The 18508-nt window shown below is 43.8% G+C and overlaps 1 protein-coding gene across 1 annotated transcript in view; it reads right to left on the bottom strand.

Moving 5' to 3' along the window:
* The window catches only part of LOC131463853 (tetratricopeptide repeat protein 28-like), a 236221-nt gene that overhangs the window by 62913 nt on the left and 154800 nt on the right, over nucleotides 1-18508 (bottom strand). The window contains 2 exon segments of the mRNA XM_058635908.1: nucleotides 11126-11256; nucleotides 12721-12993. Coding sequence (XP_058491891.1) covers nucleotides 11126-11256; nucleotides 12721-12993 — 404 coding nt within the window.

Genomic DNA, 18508 nt, shown 5'->3' with positions numbered 1-18508 from the left:
AGCAGGCGGGCGGGTGGGGGGGGCGTGGATGTTGGGGATGCAGTTCCAGGGCTTTAAATGGCTCTCTGGCCTACATGAGGTGCTGGACTGGACCGAGGCCCAGAGAAGAGGAGGAGGAGGAGGAGGATAAGGTTGTGCCAAGGTTCTGACAGGAGGTCTGGTCCCCAAGTCTGGTCCCCGATGCCTTTTCGGTCACCGACGAATAACACTTTAGTTGCCCCCCCGATGGCCTGGATTACAATTTGAATGACACGGACTCACTGGCTCGGTCGCAACGATCGCTTTGACGAGATCAGATAACGAGTTAATCACAGATCACAGATTCAAAGCTCTCTCCATGAGAAGGACTGGATATCATCAGGATTTTATCGATACCGATACTGTTTGTGTGCTTTCTTTACCTCACTCAAGGTCCTAGGACAGACCGTAGAGTCCACTAATGCAGAGATGGAGATCCGATCGCAGTCAGGTTCTTTCTGGGAGGTTTTTTTGTTGCCATGTTTCACAGTTTCTGCCTAATCTCTCTCTCGGGGTCGCCACAGCAGATGATTTGGCTGAGATTTTTTTTTACGCCAGATGCCCTTTCACGACACAACCCTCAATCCCATTGATCCGGGCTTGGGATTTGTTTCCAGGAGCAGACGTGCAGATGTGGGCTGGAGTCAATTTAGCGTGTCAAATGAACAGTTGTTTCTCTTTGAAATAAAACAATGGACTCCATTACATCAGTGATAGTTCTTGGTACCTGGGGTGATCTTTTTAGTTCCTGCTCTGACGATGGTTCCAATCGAGCCAATACGAAAAATGTGCCATCGATGTGCGAGAACTGTATCAAAAGCGCCGTAAGAGGATGCTTTTGGGACGCCATTCCAATAGACTGGTGTTTCGCCTGTGATAGACTGGTGACCTGTCCGGGTTGTGACCCCGCCTTTCACCCTGTGTCAGCTAGAATTGCCTCCAGTGACCCTCATGTGGAGGATAAAGTGGTGGACGATGAATATAAATGGACAGCGTTATTGTTTGTCCAGACACTTGTTGCATTGACTGGAATTAAGTAAAATCCATTTAAAACCAGTTCTCGGTTTGTAGGAGCTATAAGGAAATGGAACCCCTCCGGTTTCTGTTGACGACACATTCATTTTAATCAAAGTTTATCGTGTAAGTACAACATTCCTCTGGCCGATGCCTTCGGCAATAATCTCTTTTCATCTCGCTCATCATCTGACAACAAATCCCGCTGCCCGAGATTAATGATCGGACGTCTGATTTGCTTAATCGTCTGAGAATCTCGCCGGCGTTGTCGGTGTCCTGCGGTGCAGCGGAGGCGAGCCGGTGAGCCCCCGGTGGACCCCCCCTCCCTCTGCTGAGCAGTGTCTATCTACGTGTCTGTCGGCTGTCATCTATAATCATAGAGTGCGCCGCAGCGGGCGGATCAGAGAGCGATGGAGTCTCCGGCGACCGTGTCACTGTTTATTTGTTATCTAATCTGTCGCTCTGGATTGCCATTGATTGGAGCAGCAAAAAGCAAAGGGGGGCGGGGGGTTGGGGCAGAGAGAGCGACAAGGTGTAATATTCCAGACAAATTACCCAAATTCCCAACTGTGAGCACTTCAATTTGCACAAAGCACTGCAGCGTTTCCATTACGCATTTGTAGCAGGGACAATTTTTTAAGTCCGAGCCCCTGAGAGGAAAGAATCCTTAAAACTCTGAGAGAAGACAAAAATAGGATTTATGTTGTCCTTTGATGCACATTTTCTTGTATTTATATCTTCCTTTTTATCCCATTTTAAATAAACTGTGATCAATATCGGTTTTATTTACCTTTTTTGGTGAGCAAAGGTCCCACTTTTCTCATTTACCGGGGATTTAGAAAAACCTCAGAGAAAAATGTTCTTTCTCAACGGAACGGAAATAGTCACAGGCTTGGAGTCGCTGTCCGTCCGAAACTCGTGACATCCAGCAAAATAAATGTACGTATCTAACGTTTATAATCTCACAAACATTAGCTACTTACAGTTATTTTGTCGGATGTCATCCGACAACGAGTTCCCGCTCGCAAACAAAAAACGCAAGGAACAAGTGCAATTTCAACAATAAAATACAATATTTTTGAATGATTAAATCCATATTTTATTTGCTTCTTAAAAAGTGTTGTTTGAAATATTGACCCCAAACCGCTCACGGTTCACAAACACAGATCATTTCTCCTTTGGCAGCACGTTGTTTCTCACATTTACCTAATCCTCATATCTGCATGTTTGCATGTTTTTAGACTGTGAGAGGAAACCAGAGAAAACCCACGCACACACACACACACACACGGGCAGAAAAGAGTGCTAACCACTACATCAACCGTGTAATATACAGAATAAATATAGAAAATAAACGCATATTTCACTGTAGAATGTGTTTATATTGACAGAAAAAAAACAGTCACACACTACAGCTTTAAATCAATAGATTTTGCTCCATAAAAAAAGCTGCCACAGCGCAATTTTTTTAAAGCCACCATCCTGGTGCCAGGCCACGGTGAGAGGGAGAGGAAAGAGAGGGAAGAGAGAGGAAGCTGAGGTGGTAGAGAGAGGGAGGGAGAGAGAGAGAGAGAGAGAGAGAGCAGTAGTCGATATAACGGCAGTCATTCATCTCTCTGACAGGTTTCCAAATGCACCACTGGGGGAAACACAAAGCTGCGTCACCTCGATGCAGCACATGTACGACTGCACACACACACACACACACACACACGCACACACAATCTGCGTTCCATGGTGTGGGAGACATTAAGTCGCTACATATGCTGTTACACTACAACCTGAACAAGCACAAATCATAGCCACGGGCGTCACACATTCACACATGCTCGCTCTCTCTCTCACACACACACACACACACACAGTGATAAACCTGCAGAATGATGTGGAAACACATTCCACATTCACTCATTCGGCTCTGAGACATTTTCTCTGGTGCAGGAGGCGGGATTTACTTCAGCATTATCACGATGTAAATGATGTCAAATGACGTGAGAGTGTCACAGGTTAGTTCAGGGAGAAAGAGAGAGGGAGAGAGAGGCGATGGAGGCACTTCCCCATGCTGCAAAGAAACCTCAAAATGTGACTGGAGCATCACTTGCTGTGCGAGCTCTAGCTGAGGTCGGAACAGATCGATATTTGACTTTTTCTGTCTTAAAAAGTTTCCCATAAAAATTCCAATGCACTGAAGCAAAGTGACTGCTGCAGTACATATGCCAGGCCTGTGTGTGGCGACAAAAATACACCAAAACACGGAGAAGAAGACGTGGGAGCATGCACGTAAATCAGATGGTGACGACGAACGTAAGAGCGAAACCAGTGTTCCAACATTTGCGATTATTGGCTCCAAAGCCGATACGCAACCAAAGTTTGAATCCGTTCTCGTACGTACTCGAGGTCCTCAAACTTGTCTTGTGTCCTCTACAATGATTGTGGTAGAGTGGTAGAGGTTGTGGGTTCAATTCCCAGCTCCACTAACCTACATGCCCATGTCCCGTTGGGCAATGAATGGGTGAATGGCAAAACTACTATTTACAATGTTAAAACTGTAAACATTACAGCTCTAGTGTATATTTTGTGATAAATAATTATATTTTTTATTATCCGAGTAGTCAATGTTTCTATATTGTTAATTCCTAGATAATAAAACACCTGTTTATTATCTAATACCTTTAATTCTTGACTGTATTTGCTGCCGTAACACTAAAGATTTTGTTGCTATCTTATCCTTTCTTAAAAATCCAGTATTTTTCCAGCTTTAATGGGTATTTATGGTCAATAAAATGCACACGTACAGGACACGACACACTCATATGACATTGGAATACACACACACACACACACACCCTTGTTTCCCGGTCACGGCCCATTGGCCGACGCCTGGCGTCCATCTCTCATGATTCATGGCTAAGCGAGCTGCTGCTGTAGAGCAGTTCTGAGCCACTGGGCCGAGCAGAGACTGTGTGTCATTAAGGCACAGCGGGCTGGTGGTGCTGCTAGAGCCGCCGCACCGCTCAACCACTATGCGCACCCGGGCCAGCACGACAGGAGGGGGAGGGGGAGGGGGAAGGAGGAGGAGGAGGAGGCGGGGGCGGGTCGTTGTGTATGTGGAAGGGCCCTAAGCTCATCGTGGTTTTACAGAAAAAACAACACCATCATCATCAGCTGAGTGCACCGCCCCTCGCCCTGTTAACTTTTATTTGGTCGAACAGTGTTCCTCTGCTGCCCAACGCAGCATTTCAGCTCAATGAGCTCCTGAATTCATCCCCAAAGCCTGTTTCTTAATCACCGAAGGAGCGAGAGTTATAGAAATGAAACATGCCGCCAAGTCCCACCCCTCTACTGTTCTCTATTAGCATGTAACGGCTCCCATATCATCATGACTTCTGGCACGGGATGATATGAAAGGTTCCTATTCGAGCCAAACTAACCGTGATTTATTATATTATTGCAGCAATTAAAGAACTATTGTTTTATCATATATAACTGTTAGATTCTAAGGAGTAAATGATTCAGACATGTATTTGCTTTGTATCCATGGTATGTTGCCCAAAAAGTGTGAAAAATGTAAATAATACGTGTTACAAATAAACTAGAACACAAGTGGATATAGAAAAATTATACTAAAAATATGTATACTACATAAACGTAGTGTGAGAGGGCAAAAGTGGCACATTCGGTGATATATCTCTGACATTTCTTATCCAAACCCGGTCATATTCGTCACTGCACACACTGGTGACCTCAGTGAACGACCGGTCAAGAGAAGTGTTGGACAGTTATGCCACTGACGGTCGGACGGACGTTCCCTGCATCCTGGAATGACTGGAGGACCGTCTTTCTGTCGCCCGATCAGCTGACTGTGATCATTTTGTGACGCGATGAACGCAACCATCCGTGGTCGGACACAACTCGGTGAGTCTGGGGGCTCCGTGTGGATGAGAACCGCTTCCAGCGATACTTTTGCATGACGAGCTCCCAAAGTAAACGGACGTTTCCACGTTCCACAGGAGTGTCGCAGAGCCCCCGAGTGTCCGCACACAAAAACAACACATTTCCCCCTCCGTCACGAGCGGAGTCAGACCGCTGGCAAGTACGTGACGTCATCCGGAGAATCTCAGTCACGTCGGTTCAAGAAGCTCGGAATGGATACGCAGCACATTCTTGGCGGATGTCAAGAAACAGAAGCAGTACAAGCAGAGTACAAGTACAAGTACTTTTCTACTTCACTTTAATACATCACAGAAAGAATCCTTGTGAAGGTTAGGGTTCCTGTTTCTTTGGTCGGTAGAAATACTGCTCCGTTTGTTGTGTTTCCGACATTTACAGTGTATTTCCACGTGAGAAGTAACGCGACAAAACCTCGTCTCAAGGATTCAATGTATCCTGATAACGATAATTCAACAAGATGAACTCATCGTCTTCTTCGTCTTCTTCTTCTTCGCTCACTGTGCTGAGACTCTGCTCTCAGTTCTCAGCCTCATCGCACCCGCGAGCCTCCTACAGGATCCATACAGCCCCTGAAACTGTTGCAGCAAGATAAACACACATGATGAAATAGTCCGTGTCACTTTCAGAGTCGGGGGGGTGGGGGGGGGGGGGGAGAAATTCCTCTCTGCAGTTGGAGCAGCAAGAGAGAGGGAGAAGCACGGATAAACAAAGTTAAAAAAAGAAAGAAGTGCAGATCTCATGGAAATAAAAAAAGAGAAAAGTTTGTTTGTGTCTTTTCCTTGATCGTGATTTCCATCTCATGGTGGGGTTCAGCGGCGGAGACTCTCTTTTACATCACACGAGACATAATTACAGAGCGCGGCGCTGCCAGTCCGCCTCAGTTTCTCCTAAACACCCAACACCACCAAATTAGGGGTTACCTCCCTCCAGTCAAACCTGCTATTTAAAAATATGAAAACGTCACAGACCGAGAGAGAGAGAGAGAGAGTTTAACAGCTTTGTTTCAAAAACAGGACAGACGAGGCCTTTGTTAAGAGACGCTTTTCTGGCAGGCGTCGGATAAAACCAGGTGTTGAAACTGGGACAGAAAAAAAGAGAAAGAAAAAGTTGGAAAAGGAACACACAAGAGCTTGAAATAGTGTATTTATGTTGTATCTGCAGTTTATATGACAGCTGCAAATCTGCTGAGGATATTTCCAAAAAGGCGGCGAGTGAAAGAAAGGAAAACACTAACTTCACGTTCGCCGATGATCTCACCGCTTTGGTGCGGGTCGCGCATGACGGAGCGCTCGCTCCCCTAAAGTCTTTCTCCAGCTTTTTCCTCTCTCTCCTCGTCGCTACGGACGAGCGTTGTCGTCTCCACCCCCCACCCCGACCCGTCACATCCACCGTGATTTATTCATGTCACGAGAAGCGGCAGGTCAGCAACCGAGCGGCTTGTACCTGCTTTCTTTTGCAGAACAGAGATTATGAGAGGGGGGGGGGGATGTAAAGGTAAACCGTACACGACTCCTTCACTCGTGTAACAGGAGCCAGATTCTGCTCTTCCTCCCAGATTTATGGACAACACTCATCTCTGCTTCCTTCATGACACACAAAGGTCACCTTTCACCGTGTAACAGAGACTGCACTCGCAGAAACTCAAATGTTCTCCACGTGATTTATGCTTTCCTGTTTGAAGAAGAATAAAAAAGGATCTGCCAATTGTTCTGGACGAGAGTGAAGTTAAGTTGAAGGGATTTATTTTGAAAAGACTTGGCCCAGGAGAACAGAGGCAACGTCAACGGCACGGCCCGACGCTACCTCCGCTTCTGAAGAGCACTCTTCAAAGACGACACAGATTATTAATCTGCCCGACGACGTTCAACATATTTTTCATTAGAATCAGGGAGACGTGAAAGGAATGAACACGATAGCTTTGTCTTGGAGCTTTCAATGATAGCAACGTCTCTGTGTTTATCCATCCATCCTCTACCACATGAGGGTCAGCTGACATGGGGTGATAGGCGAGGGTCAAACCCTGAACAGTTCACAGTCCATCACAGGGCTACGTAGAGACACACAACCATCCACTCTCCCACCTACTGTCAATTTAGAGTGTCCCAAACTCCTATTAAGTTAAATTTTTTTATTAATCCCCTTAGGGAAAGTATTCCTCTGCATTTAGACCCATCCTAGAATTAGGAGCAGTGGGCTGCCACACTGAGTAGCGCCCGGGGAGCATTGGGGGTTGGGTACCTTGCTCAGGGGTACCCCAGCCCTTTTTGGCCGGGTGGGGATTTGAACAGGCGACCGTCCGGTTACAAGTCAAGTTCCCTTTCCACTTGGCCACGGGCTGCCCAGATCATGCAAACTGTGTCCTTCTTCTACCGCTTTATCCTCCACATGAGGGTCAGCTGACTTAGGGCGGAAGGCGGGGTCAAACCCTGAACACATCGCCAGTCCATATCCATACATATCGCACATGGTCTAGGTCAAGGGTGTCCAATACGTCGATATCAAAGCTAGTGTGGGTAGATTGAAGAAAAACCCACAAAAGAAGTTAGCCTATCATCCATCCTCACAACGGCATTTGCCACTTTATTGACATACAGGTAAACCAGTCTGAGATCTCATCTGATTACCTAGTTAGCCTTCAAACTTTTTAAAACAATTCTACTGAAGAAAGGGTATAAAAATAAGGTAAGAAACCAAAAACTTCCATCCAGAGCGGCACTTTCGGAAAGTTCACAGAACGTACGACGCTGACTTCCCTCCAAAGAGCAAAAGCTGAGAAAGATAAAGATGAAGGAACTGAAATCCCAGTTGTCATCAGAGTAAGGCTGAGAAAGTGTGGGCACCCCTAGTCTAGGAGTTACGGTAATGAGAAGTACGCGTGTCACAGAAGGGTTAAACGTCCAAACTCTAATCTCTGCAGAATAAGAGAGACTTTTGTAAAAATTCTGACCTTTTACCTAAACCAGATGTCAACAATCAACATAACATGTGTAAGCTTACGGGAACTGATGGGAGTGAAAAGAGCCCGAAAACCTAGAAAATAAAAAAATAGAAATGTGTATAATTACACACAAACATAAAAGCGGTATCAAGTTCACAGAGATCGTCATTTAAATGCGTCTCTTAACATCTTCCAAGCTCTTTTACCCGCATGATGAAAACCTGAAGCCCTCACTCCCCACGTCATATCAAAGCCACATGGGTTTCTTTTTTTACTTGAATTGAATCAAACACTTCACTGTGTATATGATTTCAGTAAACACTCGTGGAAGTTCTCACAAACGGCAGCTAAAGGCCAGATTCCTCCTGAACAAACTCTTCTCCTTCACGTCTACTGTGGACACTGGAAATCCAGTCAGAAACAACATCCTGCTGCCGGCCTCTAGGAAGTGACCTCAGCTACAGAGAGGCCAGATAAAAAAAGAGTCCACATCAGAAAGAAAAACACCGGGCTGGCCGTAATGAGCTCTCCACCAGGCTCCAGTGTGTTCTGAGGGAGACCAGGTGGTGTGACACACATATGACTCTGATTAGGAGGCCTTGAGAGGAATAAGACGAGGAGGAGGAGGAGGAGGAGGAGTGAGAGAGGGGGTGGATCCGTTTTGTATATGTTGCAACTCTTTGTGTTGTTCAAGGACTTGAACCAGGCATCGGGACAATCTGGCATCCGAGAGCGGAGCAGTTTGGGTATTGTTTTCTGTGTAAGAAGCAGCATGTGAGCAGCTCAAGTGAAGCAGCTTGACGACAATTCTCCTACAGTACACAAATGTTTCCATTCCACAGTTCCAGCGATTACTACTACTTCTACTCTGCAGAAAACTGCCGCTACGTGGTTTTAAATACGTGACACAAACACACAAACGAGTGACTTGTGAAGCAGTTGTTTTGGCTGCAACTGAATCATTAGAATCAGTTGATTTAAAAAGATTTGTTGACAGAATCGTTCAGTACTTCGTGGGGTTGTGATTCGGCTTTCAAATGTTAAATATTGACATTTGAGACATTTCCTTTGCTAAATGCCGGAGATTAACTCCAGCATTTAGTGACGTCTTCAGTGACGACACTCTCTGACCAATGAGTGGCCCACAGTCTGTTGACGTCACATTTTAGTATCGGCTCAGCTCGCTTGGAACCACGTGAAAAACACCAGGTACCAGGTTCTATCACTGATGGAAAAGCAAAGTTCTCGTGCTAGAACTGTAGAACGAAAAAGCTCCAAAATTGTTAAAATATCATTAAGTGACGAAAAACTCGGAGAAAAACAGGAGAAAAATATTGTATAATGGCACTTCCCAGTTGTAGAAGGAAGTTGGAATTTCCAAGTTTATTATAGTCTGAAGTCAACAGGAACACTCAAGTCAGATTTCCAACCCAGAATTTCAAGAAACCTCAAAAATCCCAACATAAGATGACATTCACACAGTTAAATTACTGTTACTCAGGTTTTAAAGGAAATAAAAAGGCAAAACTCTGATTTGCTTAATTGATGTAGATGCTCAAAATATGCCTAATTTCATTAGTTTCCTAATTTTGCACCTAGATTACATACTGTGTAATCAGCAAAGGCAGAGTGGGACGTGTCCACTTTAGACCTTTAGAGCTACTGTTTTTAAAACTTAAAACTTAAAACCATACAGAAAAATGTTCATAGAGAGTATGCAAACTAATATATAATAATATAATAAATTATAAATGTTAAATCAGCCAATTATTGCCCAGTTTGACACTGACATAAAGGACCTTTTTCTGTGTTTTACACCACATTTAACCTGAGTTTTACATGACAGAGGTTTTTTTTGGCTCCGGTGTCCACAGACTCGTAATCGCACTTCTGACCCGCACAGTTCCTCCGTCTGTGGGAGGGAGGGACGGCGGCGAGGGGGGGGAACTCTGGCCTCGTTCCTTAAACTGTCCATTCCATCCTGGAGCATTGTGTTTTGCTTTGACTGGACTGATTAAATGTCTCCCGATATCAGGAGACACAAACACGCAGGCCCCGTCGGCCTGGACGCGGTGGATAAGGAGAGGGGTGGGGGGGGGGGGGAACAGGAGGCCATTCTTCTCCTGGTGTGACGGGAATTGTGTTGGAACAAGCACCTGTCAGCTTCCCACCCCAACAATGACCACAGAGGTCAGACACAGAGCGCGCTAAGGAGGACACCCAACCCCGTCTTCTTCCAAATTCAAACAACTCAACAAATTACGTTCTAAATCACAAATCCTCAGATTAACTGTTACACAAAGCGGATAAACATCTGCATAAAATCTGCATAAATGGTTTTGCATTGGTAATAAGGTGAAGCAGCTGCTGAGGCTATATCCTCTTAGCCGTCCCTCCTCCCCCCCCGTCACCTTCATCTGTTCTACACCCAAAAAAAAAAGAAGAACAGACCAAGAGCAGCAACATCTCCATGTCCTTCAAACTCCACCTTGAGATTCACCCTCTAAAAACTGAAGAACGGCCGCGGAGCACAGCACAATCACGGCTCCTCCAACCAGCGAGGCACTCGGACAAAAAAAGGTAGTAACCTCAATTGTCTGTCCTCTGCAATGAGCGCGGAAACTCATTATTTTGAAGGTCCACTGTATGAATTTTAGAAAAGTTTAGAGGTAAAAAGAGAAAATACTACTAAGTAAGTACACTTAGCAGCTCTTTTACATCTGGTCAGCTGTCGCTATGGGGAAACAGACTTTTTAAGGGAGTGTCAGTAATTGTTTTAGTCGTTAGACCTGTGAAGTGTTCCATAATTCCTCTTCGTAACGTCTGTAGACACCGAGTGGAGAACATCTCGGCATCGTTGGCTGACCAGCAAGTGACTGTGCATTTAGTCAATAAAATTTAAATAAAACTTTGCGGTTTACAGAACCCGCCATCGTAAAATCAAACAAACCAGCAAGAGTGCACGTTCCACGTTTTTTACGATGCAAACAAAGACAAACAACATCCTTTTTCTGGTTTTTGAAGGCAGCTGTAGTGACATGACACTTGCAGTGTCACCACTAGAGGTCACTAAATTGGGCTCCTGTGAAGCTGCCACTTCGGTCATCTCAGCAGCTCCCAGGTTTTACGGCAGACACGACTCGATCGATCTTCATTCACGTTATGTTTTTGTGATGCTACATGTGAACGGCCGCTGCCTCTTACCTCTCTGTCCTTTAGCTTCATGGCCAGAACCAGCTGGTTGCGATGGTTAGTCAGCGCCTCGCGGTAGTTTCCCTTGGAGAAGAATGCCGAGCCCAGATTCCCATGAGCGCGGCATTCCCCTGTTTGGTCACCTGGACAGAGAGGGGAGGGGGGAAAAACCGAGGCAGAGTAATTACAGTCCGGAACCACAAGATTAAAAAAAGCAGCTGGTGTTTATTTGACATCATCCCGCCGCGGCCACCACTTATGAAACATGTGATGTGACGAACCCACATCTATGCCACCGATATGTGCCACTGTCGCCTTAAAAGGGAGAGTGGACGTTACATGTTCTTCACAGCACAGCAGCTTCACTGACAGCTGGTAGTGTTGATCTCAGAGCGGCAGAGGATAAAAAGCCTTATTATTTCTGCCTGACACAGAGGCCTCACACACACACACACACACACACACAGGGCCAAAGTTAAAGTGTGAGTCTCTGTGCGCCACCTGAGAACCACAGCTCCTTATCTCCAGCTGCTTCACCCAGTCATGTGTCAAACTGTGTGGGGGTGAGAAGAGTGGAGCCAGTCAGTACTACTCTCTGTTTTCATTTTCCTCCTATCTCACCTTCCTTTGTTGCCCTTCCTTCCGTCCTTTACTGTCTTTCTCTCATGTTTCTTTAGTGAACTCCATGAATATCAACACTTTTTCCAGTAAAGACTTTTTAAAAAGGCTCTTTTTTATTCACTTATTTATGAATTATTGGACAAATCCCATTGTAATAATTATTTATTATTTATTTGGATTATTTTATCCAATCCAATCCACTTTATTTGTATAGCACATTTTAAAAACAATAAAGTTACCAAAGTGCTGCACAACAGATACAAAACAGTAAAATAAAGAAAGTTAAAGTTAAAATACAATAAATAAATAAATTAAAAGCATGTAAGGCAACCATAAGATCAGATAAAACTTGGAATATGCCATCACGTACAGTATGTCGGATTGTTTGTCTCTTGCTAAAAATCCTACTTACCCAACTGTTTTCTTTATTATCCTGTCATGCCACTTGGATATATTTGCATAACACAGTATTTTACACTGGTAATCTGCTTTTTCACTGAAAAACACAGGAACTAGAACCAGCAGCCATGCTAACAGCTCAGCTAGCATATGATGTGCTAACATGTTTCCTCCCGTTGACCCAAAAACTATTAGTTTACACTATAAGAATATTTATTTTAATTATTTATTTTTGTCGATGTTTATGCCACACTTGCAAATGCCTGCTCCAGAGTGCTTTGAGCCAAATGGTAGCATTGGAATGTGTAGTTTAGCATGTGATGACGAGCCTACTATCTTTTTTGTGTGTGTTGCAGCATGCTACGAATGCTAACTAGCTGTCTTTACTTGAGTTGTGAACCCAAGTACGGGGCAAAAGATTTATTGAAATGGTCCTAAATGAAAACGTGAAGGGGTCACACCACAGTTGTTATAGTTAGTAATAACATTAGCTCACCTTAGGCTCCATAAAACAATCTGGGAATATATTTTATTGAAAATGGGGGGGAAAACCCCAATAATAACAAGTTCTTCTCCAGTTGTCTTACCTAAGGTCTTGGCCACCTCTAAGTCCTGCTGCATGTAGCCCGTGCTCTTCTCCGTGTTGCCCAGGGACCAGTGGGCGCTGCTGAGGGCCGAGAAGACGGAGCCGCGTAGCTTGAGGCTGCACGTGCCGATCTTCAAAGCTGCCTCCAGCACCACAACAGAAGCCGTGTGGTGGCTGGCTGTCAGCAGCTCCTGCCCAATCACGGACACCACCACAAAGGGACTTTTGTCCAGCTTCATCTTTTGCAGCTGCTGATAGGTGGGCTCGAGAGACTCTGTGCAGGAGGGACACAACAAGCAAAGATTAAAACCAGACTCTGAAACGATGGCAACTGAAAACAGCATCTGACATTGATCAGCATCTGACATTGATTGCTGTTTTCCCACCGTGACAAATACGACTGCTGTCTAAATTCAGATTGTACTTTTCTTCAGTGATGGGTGTGTTTCGTCTGCGCGGATAAGCACAGCCTGTAGCTTTGCTGAGTGGCAGCTTTCATCGACAATAACTCAACAAACACAGCCTTTTTCCCGTCCGTCCACGTTGAATGGGGGGTAATCTTGGGCAATTTTCAACAGCACTGCATAGAAATGTGGGCAAACTGCCTATGCAAAGATTATATTATTATGCTTTCTCTGGGTGTCAGTTGACACGGTTGTTTGTGAACACAGGAAAAGCTGAGAGGGTTTTTCAGAAAGACTTTAAAAAGAGAGAGAGAGACGGAGAAACTAATGCAGCTAATGCACAACAGTAGCAGCAGCAGCAGCAGCAGCAGCGGAATGCAGAGTGAAGGAGACACACAAGGTGACCTTTGAAGAGGCTGAAAATGCACACAATGACATAAATCAATGTTGGGCCGCACGGGATTCAGGATCCACAGCCCCTTTTATAATACAAAGCCTGCTGGCAGACACGGGACAGGAGGGCAAAGCACGAACACTCAAGTGTGTTTTCATGCATTTGTACCAGAGGTGGACTGATTAGCCGCATGGCCAATTAATCAGGACAATGTTTGTCTGAAACAACGTTGTTAAGCGCACTAAAACTACACGTTTAATTCAAATGTTCACAGTTTTCTTTTGATTACCTGTTTCATGTATTTATTATTAGGTTATATATTATTTTTTCTAAGATGTCTATCTAGATAAATAGCTAGTTCGACAGATGGCACCTTTTCAAGCTAGCTAGATAATGTGATATCCATCTATCTAATGAGCTTGCTAGCTTGCTAGCTTTCTGTCTGTCTGTCTGTCTGTCTGTCTGTCTGTCTGTCTGTCTGTCTAGGATAGCTAGCTAGAGTGAGATATATAGAAGTGTAAGCTAGGTAGGTTTCTAGATAGATAAATGGATAATGAGCTTTCTTTCTTTCTTTATTTCAACTAGCTAGACAGAGAGGTAATGCGCTAGCTCGATAGCTCGCTAGAACTAGCTAGAGACAGTTGCATTTGTATTTTAAATTCAAATTTACATCACATCCTGGGTCAGTTTACACACACGAGAGCCCAGCTATGAACTTAATTGTGTTTGTTTGTTAGAAAACAGATTGCAGAGACAGACTGTAACTACTATTATTATTAAAATGTAATATTTTACTACATGAAATGACAAGGAAAATAGAAAAAAGAGATGATCTCTAATTTGTATGTGTCTCTTTATACAGTATATGTGTTTAGTGCATCAGTTTAATACTCGTGGCCCTGCATCTGTTAATACTTTGAGCCGCGCTGCTGTTAACTAGGTCAATTCACTTTACAGGACACAGTGTCTGTGTTAGTGTGTGATACACTTTTTAATCTTTCATAAACTGCTCCTTTAATTTGTTTATACAAACACTTACGGATCAACAAGTTCACGCGGCGGAATATTTGAACAAACTCGACAAACACACACGCACACACAGAGATGCTAATTCACCTATAAACACACACACACAGATGCTAATCCACCTCGAAAACACATAACACAATACGAGCTGCTTCATCCTCACATAAGCACTCAAACGCTTAAGTGATGATGCTCTTGAAAAAGAGCATCACTTGTGTTCCGGCACTTGGCAGAATGTCGTGCTTACGGAGACGGCACGTGCGTATAATATCCATTCATAGCCTGTAATTGCTTTTAGAGTGACACCAAACGCTGAGTCATAAATCAAACACTGGCAGAATTTGTTCTTTTTTCTTTTTTTTTTTAAGAAAAGGGTTCGTGGCTGCTGTATTCATGAGCTGGTTGATATGACATCTGTGTGTCGGATGCTTTAGCTGGCACATTCTGGGCCTAGATGTAAAGACGTACGACCTCTATCCTCATTCATGAACAAAAATGACATTTTCATGGTTTATCCTTTTGGAAATTAGATTTTTTTTTCTGCTGAGACCTTTTTTGTTGTTGTTTTTGTTCCGGATTTAATCCCCGTTTGGAGCATTTATTGGCACTTTTCCATTATACAATTCAAAATCTCTATATGAGTCACGTTATCTTCCATTACTTCATAGTTCCTCCTCAACATGGGTGCGTAAAAGTGCCGTGACAAGGTTTCAAAGAGGATGAATATGCATGAAAATCTAAATATTTCATATAAAATAACGTACTTTGTAAAGCACCTGTTTCCACTCCAACATAGAAGTTTACCTTTGTTAATTCTAATAGGAATTCTAGAAAAGATCACATTTATACAAGAAATAAAAGGGGGTAACATCCCAAGGGGCAGCATAAATGATAATGTGACATTAAAATTAAGACCAGTTGGAAAATTCTCCCTTTCCTAAATCTCTCCAGGGCGATCAGATGTCGGGGTTTTGTGAGCGGGCCCCTCTGGTGTCTCATCATGTTTAAGGAGAAGTCAATGGCTCTTTGCTCAGAGGCACCTCAGCAGGTGCGAGCGAACACGGGGGCCAGACTCGCCACTTAAAGGACAATCTTTTCAAGTGCAAATGATCCAGCCTGGGTCAATAAATGCCACGCTGAGAAGCCATCATTTTTACGCTTTATCTGAAAAGATCTGCAGGTCAAAAAAAAAGCGCCCCCTTTGAGCATATGTGAAAAACAATCCGGTAATTAACGCCTAATGGACCCTTTTCACTCGCTCTCTGGCCCCGAGCAGATGAATGGGTGATAGAGCTGGAGCAGGATGAATGCTAAGAATATTACCCATGTGAATACGTACATACACTGAAACACGGCTTCCACTCCATAAAACTGTGAGAGGCAGATTTCCCACAGTGCAGACGACGACACAGATGGAGTGCGCTTGATATTGGAGGGGGGAATTTTTTTTGCTGCCAGCTTGATTGGGAGCGGCAGATGGAGAGACAGCAATACAGTGCAGTGCTGGCTTTGTTGTACAGTATACGAGTCACAGGAGAGCACAACATGTGCTTAAAGCTGCAATAATGAGAAGAAACCTTGATCAGTGCAAGGAGCAGTGGTTAGGGGCGGGCACTGAGAGTCTGGAATTAATTGGTGCGTTTTCCTCGTAGGTTCGTACCAATGTATCTAAGAAAAAGGTGCCACTATCAATATTTATGTTTATTTTAACTTAACTTTAGGACGATTGGGCATCAGAAAATCGCAGAGCAGCTCACAAGCGTTTTTCCCTACAAATCTTCACCGAATCATAATGAAGCTACCAATGTTTGATATTTCCCTGCACTGTTTATTCCAGAGGTAGATCGATTAATCTGTTCTGACTTCTAAATATTGGCATATGGCCATAAAAAAAACACATATTATACTTCAAACTAGTACCCAATTTGTTTGGGCTCCATTAGCTTAAATTTGTGAAAAATGCAAGGGCCTGCCCTCTGGTGGTGACTTAAGTAGTGCACTCTTCACAGGGTTCCCACACCTTGGATGACCCCAAATTCAACGTCGACCATTTCAGGACTTTCCAGGTCCAATTCTATCAAATTCAATGATCAAATGTGTTGACACAGCTTAATAAGATGGGAGGAAACCTTGTAAGAGCTTTGTCTTCGTCCATGATGATAACCCCTTTTATTGATTTGCAGAACACTCTGTATCTGGACAACTGATTGTCCTTTTTGGGATCTTTTTTGTCTTTGGTGAGACAGAGATCTTGGAATTTTTCATTTCCCAGACATCACGTCATCATTTGCTCTCTCTTGTCTTTTTCAAGGATTTCAAGGATGCGTGGGAACCCTGTCTTCCTCACAACTGTCCATCTGAATTCAATCATCCTCATCATCAAATTATAGAAAAATATCACAAAAAGTGTTGGCATTATGTATATGATAATCCTTATCAATATCAGCATTGGTATTGATGAAAACCTTATTGATACCAATCCCAAGTAGGGTTCATATTTGTGTCAGAATGTATAGAAGAGAAAGATTTGGGGGGATTATAAACATCATACCATCTTTGCTGTGGAAACAAAACCAGCTTTGATGAACTTGCTGATCCTTGTAAGACAATATTGCTGTGTCAGCTTCATTATTCATGGTTCTTCGTCCTTATTTATTGATCTTCTTGTTGCGGTACAAACCTCAAGCTTTGCTTGTTGGCAAAAAACAAAAGAAAAGACGGGGAATAACAAACAAAAACAAAGGTGCTTTGGGGAGAGCTGAAGACATCACAGTGTTGTCGAGATGTTTGGTGTTGCAAGATAAATGGCTGAGACGAGCGAGCGCTGCAATCACCGCTCGATAAAATCAACTCTTCATGACAACATGGCATCAATGTTGAGTTTATACACAAAAGGGAATAATGCTGTCTTTACAAAACTGCTGTAGGAGAGTTAAGTGTAATTACAATGTGGATTACAGCTCCTCGGCGGAGCTAAAATCTGTCTTTACAAACCAAAATTAGGAGGTGGAGAAGCCTTTAAGTGCAGTGATATCACTTACTTATAGGTTTGCAATGACGCCATTCGCCGTATTTTTGGTTCAAAGGGAAACCGCTTGTTCGTGTTGTCGGAATAAAGTTTCCTGGGTGTTGTTCAAACTCCAGTTAAACCCGTGGAAGAGTTTTTTTCTTACGACAAGCTGAATCCGGGGATGAGTGTTGCCGTTGTGCCTATAAACGTGACGCCCTGCTGCCTCAAAGCAGAGAGAAAGCAATGCTCCCCCGGTTTTTACTTTACCAGGAGACTTTGGCTGAGTAACACTGATTATCCTCCCTCTGTGCTGGCGTAACATTGATTATCACCCCCAATGCCAGAAGCCCCTCTGAGAGGATCATTGCTCTTAATCCTTTGACCTAGCTACCTCTCGTCAACACACCTTGGATTAGGTCCTCTGGTGGTTGCTTGGCACTGTGGGAAATAGGGTAAACAATTAGCAGATTAAAAGGCTTGGGCTAAATGTTGGTCTTCCCCTACTGAGCTGAGCCATTCTGGTCCATGATACACTGGTCTGGGCTCACACCCAAACCCCTCTTTCTTGTCTTGGTTCCAGTGACAGGCTCATATACCCCCGTGTCGCTCAGATGGGACCTTCCTTTTCTTTATTCACTTTGCAATATTGTTTTTTCTTTCCCCTTCTGAATTTGTGCAAGAAAATTCCGAGGCACGCTGCGCTGTGTTCAGTCAAAGACGGAAAAAGGTTCTCAGAGTACAGCTCAGTACATTTTGAAGAAAGGCACAGATTTGAGCATGAGTTACTAGTAAAGTTTTCTATAAAAATGGGTAAATTCAGCTCCAGACTTGTTTGCCCTCCATACTACACCCGGCATTTTAGTGCTTCGTAGTAGTAGCAGTAGTAGTAGTAATGCTTCTGGCTCCATTTCAGTTTAAAATAGTGTTAGTTTGAAAGTGTTTTTAGTCAGGATGG

The sequence above is a fragment of the Solea solea genome, chromosome 8 (assembly GCF_958295425.1).
Source record: "Solea solea chromosome 8, fSolSol10.1, whole genome shotgun sequence".
NCBI lineage: Eukaryota > Metazoa > Chordata > Actinopteri > Pleuronectiformes > Soleidae > Solea > Solea solea.
Note: the sequence above shows the minus strand (reverse complement) of the source record. Positions and strands in the feature narration are given on the sequence as shown.